General features: G+C 37.4%; 1 protein-coding gene across 1 annotated transcript in view; it reads right to left on the minus strand.

The window, feature by feature from the left end:
- DNAJC12 (DnaJ heat shock protein family (Hsp40) member C12) overlaps positions 1-6,781 on the minus strand; it is a 37,510-nt gene extending 30,729 nt beyond the window's left edge. The window contains exons 1-3 of the mRNA XM_045877930.2: positions 6,664-6,781; positions 2,458-2,558; positions 1,604-1,710 (exon numbers count right to left, since the gene is read on the minus strand). Coding sequence (XP_045733886.1) covers positions 1,604-1,681 — 78 coding nt within the window. The 5' untranslated portion in view covers positions 1,682-1,710; positions 2,458-2,558; positions 6,664-6,781. The remainder of the gene's footprint in view (positions 1-1,603; positions 1,711-2,457; positions 2,559-6,663) is intronic.
- Between the last annotated feature and the right edge of the window lie 983 nt (positions 6,782-7,764).

Consider the following 7,764-nt stretch of genomic DNA (forward strand, 5'->3'; position numbering starts at 1 on the left):
AAATCGCTAGCTATAATGAAAGAGACTGTTATAAACATTATAAATAAACAATAGGATCATTTTTTTCAGTCTATTCAAAACTTCTCCTTCTTTGTAGACTGAGGAAACAATAACATAACTATGAAAGACTGACCAAAAGGGTCTAGGGATTTATTTATGGGGATATAATGACCTTTACTTTATAACTTAGAATAACAATATTTTTTTAAATTCAAATTGTGAAGCTTATCAAGTTAAATTATGTTCCTTTGATTTTAAAAAGCTCCTTCAAAAACTAGTCTGCAATAGTATAATTCATAACAGATGGTAAAAATGTCAATAAGCTTTCTCAATTGCTATAAAGGTAAATCACCACTAAAGTAAACAAGAGTAACATATTATCCTAAAGGAGAAATATACAACTAAAGGAGTATTGGAACCAGGTGTGTGCATGTGTGAGCGTGTGCTTAACTACAAGATACTTAAGATAACTCCCTCAGTGTGATGACAATGGAGATTTTAAACCTTTATGTCCACCGTCACATTCTATTTTCCAAACAAAATTAAGCACATTGTTACTCAACTCCAGCCTTATGAAACAAAGATAAATAGAAAAATATTTTGCTTTAAAATATTTTAATATTAATAGGCATATTTTAGTAATAAAATTAAAACATTTTAATAATTATATAAAATATATTTAATAATATAATTGAAATATACTTCCTATTCATCTCAACAGTATTTAAAACATTGAAAAACTAGGAATAAATGAAATATTTACAATAAGGTAATAATCAATTGTGATACAACAATAAAACGAAATGTGCAACATTAAAATATGTATGAAGAGTGTTTTTAATAGCATGGAGAAATCCTTGAGTGGGTAAAAAGCAGGAATCAACAAGTAAATATATATCTTCCCAAACATGTCTCCAAAAAATATAGGAAAAAGACTGAAGATTAATAAACCAAGCATTAATAGTGTTATCCTTGGAAAGTAGAAATATAAATGAGTTTTCCATAATTTAAAAAACTTTTACAACCTTCATCATTGTGTGGCCCTTTAAAAACATTATTTCATTGTAGATCAAAGTGAACAACCACAGAGTTTTTCACAAATTTTGTCTCAGAAGCCACGCTTTTAAGTCATTTCTCTCACATGATTTAAAACGTTAACATAAAAGGATGTTTCTTGGCTTATATGATTCAACTGCTCATATAAAAGTACATATTTTAATAAAACATTTTAAAAACACTAATTACTAGAAAATTACATTTATTTCAATTTTAGTATAAAATACCATAATAAAGATATAGCTTATGTATTCTGTGAAACACGGCCAAGAGCACTACAATAAAATTTCAAATACATATTTTTAGTGTGTTTGAAATAAGAGTCTATGGCCATGTGCCAGAATATACATACTCAATCACAAACATCTATAAAATTGCAAAAGGACTCTACCCAAGTAAAGACCCAAGATTTAAATACTTAACTTTCTCTAAGCCAAACGTGCTTTAAAAGAATATAAGATTAGGTTTCTAGGCAATGTGACTAAAAGTTCAAAGTTACCACCTTAAATAAAAACTTGAAAAAGAAGAGCATTATCCACTGTCTTACCGAGGACAGCTCATCACACCCCAGCAGCATGTAGTAATCTTCAGTGTCTTCTGAGCTGTAACTTAGTATTGCATCCATTTCAATTACTAAGTCAGCTTCTCTTCCCTCTGAAACAAGAGAGAGAATAAGCTGCAAATTAATCGGAAAAGCCTTTTTAGATCTGGTTTTCAGCAGCACGTTCCAAACGGCAATAACTTGATTTGAAGCTGACCACAGCCAATACGCCAGATGTCATCCTAGACCTTTGTAAACCCTACCTTTCATTGGCTGTTTGCAGAAGAGAAAAGAATAGGCCACGGGCCGAACTGTTGCAATGCTGCCTGGGATCTGTAGTTTGAGTTTATGCAAGTAATGCACTTGAACCATTCATTTTATGGGTTGACAAAGACTGACCATTTTTACGTACTCCCCAAATTAACCATTTCTCCATTTCCTGTATATTTTTAACTTTTTTCCTTTTTTTTTAAGAGATAGAAGAAAATTTGAAGCCATATAATAAAACCCTTAGAATTTGTTAAATCTGAGTAGTGGGTGTTTTTCTGAGTGTTTAGAAAATTTCATAATTTTTTAAAATAGTTTAAGAGTAAAAGGAAATAGATTAGGAGAGCAAATTTTCAATCATTTGATAATTTATTCATTCAACAAGTATTTATTGAGAACCTGATTTGTGCCCAGTGTGATTCTGGGAAAAGGTGTAAGTCAGTTTTTAAGGAGCTTACATTCTGATGGAGGGGGACAGACAGGAAACATGCAAACAAACAAGATCAATTAAAATAGTGATTTATACTATGCAGGAAATAAAACAGGGCAGTGAGAAGGAGAACTGTATGATGACCAGGTTTGGTTCACTGTACCTTTGCTCCTGAGCTGGCTCTCTCCAGACTCTTGTGTCCAGCCCAAGGTAGGTTCAGGGAGTGTTTCAGCTCGATGTGGCCCTAGGATATGCAGGTCAGGTCTAGGATTTAGAGAAGAAGGTGACTGGTCATGGATGCAACATTTTAACCACCTTAACCCTTTAAACATTATCACCTTGAAAAAAAGAAACGTTTTCATTGAGCTCACGTATATGCATCTTCTTTAAGGTTTATTCTGGAAAAGAAATAAAGCACTGAAGCACCATTTTGACAAAATCTTCATTGTATATCCTCCCTTACTAAATTTCTATATGGAATTTTATTTATTTATTTTTAAAGATTTTATTTATTTATTTGACAGAGAGAGACACAGCAAGAGCAGGAACACAAGTAGGGGGAGTGGGAGAGGGAGAAGCAGGCTTCCCGCTGAGCAGGGAGCCCGATGCGGGGCTCGATTCCAGGACCCTGGGATCATGACCTGAGCCGAAGACAGACGCTTAACGACTGAGCCACCCAGGTGTCCCTCTGTAGGGAATTTTAAAATAAAATATAGCTATTTTTGTTTTGAGAAATTTACATCCCTTGGGGTATTTGGGGCCTACTTGGGTATCACAAAATACTGACCAGAAGAACCGACAAATGGCTTTAAAATGATGTGAAGTTGCTGCTATGGAAAATAGGGTGGCAAGTCCTCAAAAAATTAAACATAGAATTACCATACGATCCAGCAATTCCACTTCTAGGTATATACCCAAAAGAACTGAAAGCAAGGACTTGAACAGGTATTTGTACACCCATGTTCATAGCATCATTATTCACAACAACCAAAAGGTAGAAGCAGCCCAAGTGTCTGACACAGGAAAAAATAAAATGCAGTATAGCGGCACCTGGGTGGCTCAGTCCATTAAGCTTCGGCTCAGGTCATGATCCTGGGGTCCTGGGATGGAGCCCCACTTTGGGCTCCCTGTTCATCGGGGAGTCTGCTTCTTCCTCCCCCTCCCTCTGCTTGTGCGCGCGCGCGCTCTCTCTCTCTCTGTCAAATAAATAAATAAAATCCTTTAAATAATAAAATGATGTGGAAACATACCTAATGCCTGGGAAATGTTCACACTCCGTTTTTTGGTGAAGAAAAGGTTACAAGCCTGTATGTACTATGTCAAAATTCACTAAGCACAAAGACTGTAAATGTCACTGGGTCGAAATATAAATATAAAATTTAAAATATGTATGGTACAATGCCAGTTTATAAATATATATGTTATGTATATTTATAAAATATGAAAAAGCTTATATACCAAAACAGACCAGTTATCACTAGATAATGGGGTCACAGATGGTTTACATTTTATTCTTTTTACTCATATACATTTGTTAAGGTGAACATATATTATTCTTTTTTTTAGATTTTATTTATTTATTCATGAGAGAGAGAGAGAGAGAGGCAGAGGGAGAAGCAGGCTCCCAAGGAGCAGGGAGCCTGATGCAGGACTCGATCCCAGAACTCTGGGATCATGACCTGAGCCGAAGGCAGACGCTTAACCATCTGAGCCACCCAGGCGCCCAACATATATTATTCTTGTAATAAAAAAGGAGCAATAAAAAACAAGTCAGTAAAAACTGCAAAATGCCAAACAGCACACAGCTATTTACTGCCTTATTAGAGATGACAATTCAGAGGGTTTGTTCTTCATCTGGTTTGGTTTGGTTTCTTGCACACCCTACTGTGGCTGTGTAATTAACCAGTTTACTCATCCTGGGAAGCTAACATTGTGCTGTACAGTTGACAAAGAAGAATAAAATGAATGCTGCCATCACAAGGTGTCCCCTCTCACAGGTGTCTCAGCTACTATCTCTTCCGATTGGTAAGTCCAACTGTTATATCTTCGGAAAGACTCCTTGCTTACAGGAATCATAATGCAAGGTAAACAACGCCGAACCCTGCTCCTTATTCCTAAATGATGTTTATACCTCTGAACTTCTTCTAAGGGTAAAGTATTGCATTGCTATATCCAAACTAAAGTTGTGATCAAAAATACCAAAATGGCAAGAATATACCATATACTATATAGAATATACCATATACCATAGGTCTGAATAAAAGCCAACTCTAAATTTCACCAAAAGACAATCCAAAAAAACAAAATGTTTGGGTCCATATATGTATATATTAATAATCAAATGCCTACATACTTTAATTGTTTAGTTATATACAAAATGATCAAATGACTTCACAATATTTAACTTTTAAGATTTACGGGACACCTGGGTGGCTCAGTCAGTTAAGCGTCTGCCTTCAGCTCAGGTCATGATCCCAGGGTCCTGGGGTCGAGTCCCGCATCGGGCTCCCCGCTCCACGGGGAGCCTGCTTCTCCCTCTGCCTCTCTCTCTATCTCTCATGAATAAATAAATAAAATCTTTAAAAAAAAAAAAAAAAACTTTTAAGATTTACTTTAACCTACATGTTTCGAATCATATATTATGAAAAATGTATTGTAAGTTTATAAGTACAAGGCATCTACCTTTTATTCTAAAGCATGATTTGGGGGAAAACTTTGCCTTATATCTAAACATACATAATACTTTTTTCAATTTGGGAATTCTACTTCAATAATTCTCACTTTTAAAATCATTTTCATAATTTTTTTCTCTTTTTTAAGTTGTATATTATTCAGAAAAGTTTTCATTACTTATTTTAATAAATAGAAGCAGCCCTTATGGGGCATTGTTCAGAAAAAGCAATAATACAAGATAAGCAGATGTTTTGAGAAAAGTTGGAGTGCCACTTACTTATTTCTATTCTTTCCCCAAAATAAACCTCCAATCCTGCCATAGTATCTCATAATAGGGTATGTTTTTAATGTTCACTGGGGCTTTTTCCCCAATAAAGGTAACAAAAATCATGTTGGGACCTCTGGGTAGCCTGAGGTGGGACTCGATTCCAGGACCCTGGGATCATGACCTGAGCCGAAGGCAGACACTTAACCATCTGAGCCACCCAGGTGTCCCACATTATTAACCTTCTGATTTTGCTTTTGTATTTTTTTTTTTTTTTTTTTGCCACACAAATGCACTTTATATTGATATATTCACATTGGGGGGCCTGGGTGGCTCAGTCGGTTAAGGCCACCGACTCTTGATCTCCCTCTCCCTTGCTTCTCCCACTGCTCATGCTCTCTCTCTATATATATATCTCTGTGTCTCAAATGAATAAATAAAATCTTTAAAAAAAAAAAAAAAGGTTAATGATGTACTAGGAGAAAAATTTCACAATTCCGGTAATAGACAAAAGACTAACTTCCTTAATTTTCAAGAAGCGCAGACAAATCAGTAAGAAAAAAATTAACAACCCTGTAGAAAATTGAGCAGAGAATATGTTTGTTTGTACAGAGTATCTGTATTTCAGAAATACAGATGGCCAATACACACAGGAGTGCAACCTCATTTATGACTATGAAACTGCTAATCAAAAGAAAACAAATTGTTCACCTTTCAGAGAAGTGGAATCTCTGAAGTTTGATAATACCCAACACTAGAGCAGAAGTGAGGAAGTAAATACCTTTATACATTATTGGATAAGAGTGTAAATTGGCACAATTTGTCAATTTGGTAGTATTTATTAACTTCTAAAGCTGCATCTCCTTAACCAGGCAATTTTGTCTCTATGAATTTACCCTGTGGATTTACACCAAAATATGTTCAAGGCGATCATTGCAACATTCTTTGCAACAGAAAAAAAATTAGAACCAACCGAAATGTCCCTCAATGGAACCGAGAAGATGGCAGTAGATGAATAAATTATGGTATTTGTGGAATAAACTACAATACAGCCATTAAAAAGAGAGTAAGATAGCTCTTTCTGTGCAAGTATGGAAAGATCTCCAAGATGGATTATCAAATGAAAAAGGAAGTTTGAGAAGAGTATTATAGCACTATCACTTTTGTATACTTCTTAATAATATGTACATTTGCACCTATAATTTTTTCTTTAAAAGGCTGGGGTTTTTCTTCTTACGGAGGGAGCTGGGCAGGTACAGAAGAAAGGCTTTTAGTTTCAGTCTATACCTTTCTGAACTGTTGGTACCAAGTCAACGTAGTCATACCACCACTTCTGTTTTCTTGTTATGCTTTTTAATATTCTAAAAGAGCAACTACCATTCATTTTATTTACATACGGTCATTGAAAAAAAACCGTTAAAAAATACATACTGCAGGGGCGCCTGGGTGGCTCAGTTGGTTAAGCGACTGCCTTCGGCTCAGGTCATGATCCTGGAGTCCCGGGATCGAGTCCCGCATCGGGCTCCCTGCTCAGCCCGGAGTCTGCTTCTCCCTCTGACCCTCTTCCCTCTCGTGCTCTCTGTCTCTCATTCTCTCTCTCTCAAATAAATAAATAAAATCTTTAAAAAAAAATGGGGCACCTGGGTGGCTCAGTTGGTTGAGCGACTGCCTTCGGCTCAGGTCATGATCCCAGAGTCCCTGGATCAAGTCCCGCATCGGGCTCCCTGCTCAGCAGGGAGTCTGCTTCTCCCTCTGACCCTCCTCCCTCTCATGCTCTCTGTCTCTCATTCTCTCTCAAATAAATAAATAAAATCTTTAAAAAAAAAAATACATACTGCAAAATATACAGTAGGAATCATGTAGAACTTTTTAACAGAGTTAAAGCTCTTTACACCTCAAGACTCGCTGACTCAGATGCCCAAACCCAGAACAAACCAGATCAGAAAAAACACCTAATCTCCCCTGGCCCGGGAGGCGTCGCGCACCCCAGGACTACAACTCCCAGGAAGCATCGCGGGATTAGCGTGAACGGGGCTTCGCGGGAAGTCCCAGTTACGTCCCGCCTCCAGGAACCATCCCTCCGGAAGTGTTTTTGTTTTGTGTTTTGTTGGTTTTTACCCACCCACCCCCCATCAAATGCGGTAGTCTTTAAGTGGGAAGGGAAGAACAGCTAAAGGTTGGTGGAAACAAAAAGGAGAAAAACTAAAAGTTGGGACACTACAAGTCTCAGAAGCGCCGAGCGAGGAAAGAAATTAGGGAGCCTATCGGTGGGCTCCGCGCAGCGCCCCGAGTCGTTCTCAGACTGGCCGCTCTCCTGCCCCTCTTTTCCTTCCAGGCTCGCGCCAAATTCCCGTCGTGCTAAACAAAACCGGCACTTCTCCCTTGCGGTTTTTCGCAACCCGAGCTTTGAAGGCGCTAAACCCAAGTTCCAGAAACTGCCTTCAACCGTTCGCCCTGATTTCCCACAACGCAGGCCCCCGCTCCTGCTCAGGCTGGGATCCTGGACACCGCTTGTAAGCTGTGATTTTTTAA

The sequence above is a fragment of the Mirounga angustirostris genome, unplaced genomic scaffold, assembly GCF_029215605.1.
Source record: "Mirounga angustirostris isolate CCGP_5_RB_7025 unplaced genomic scaffold, mMirAng1.0.hap1 SCAF_6, whole genome shotgun sequence".
Taxonomy (NCBI): domain Eukaryota; kingdom Metazoa; phylum Chordata; class Mammalia; order Carnivora; family Phocidae; genus Mirounga; species Mirounga angustirostris.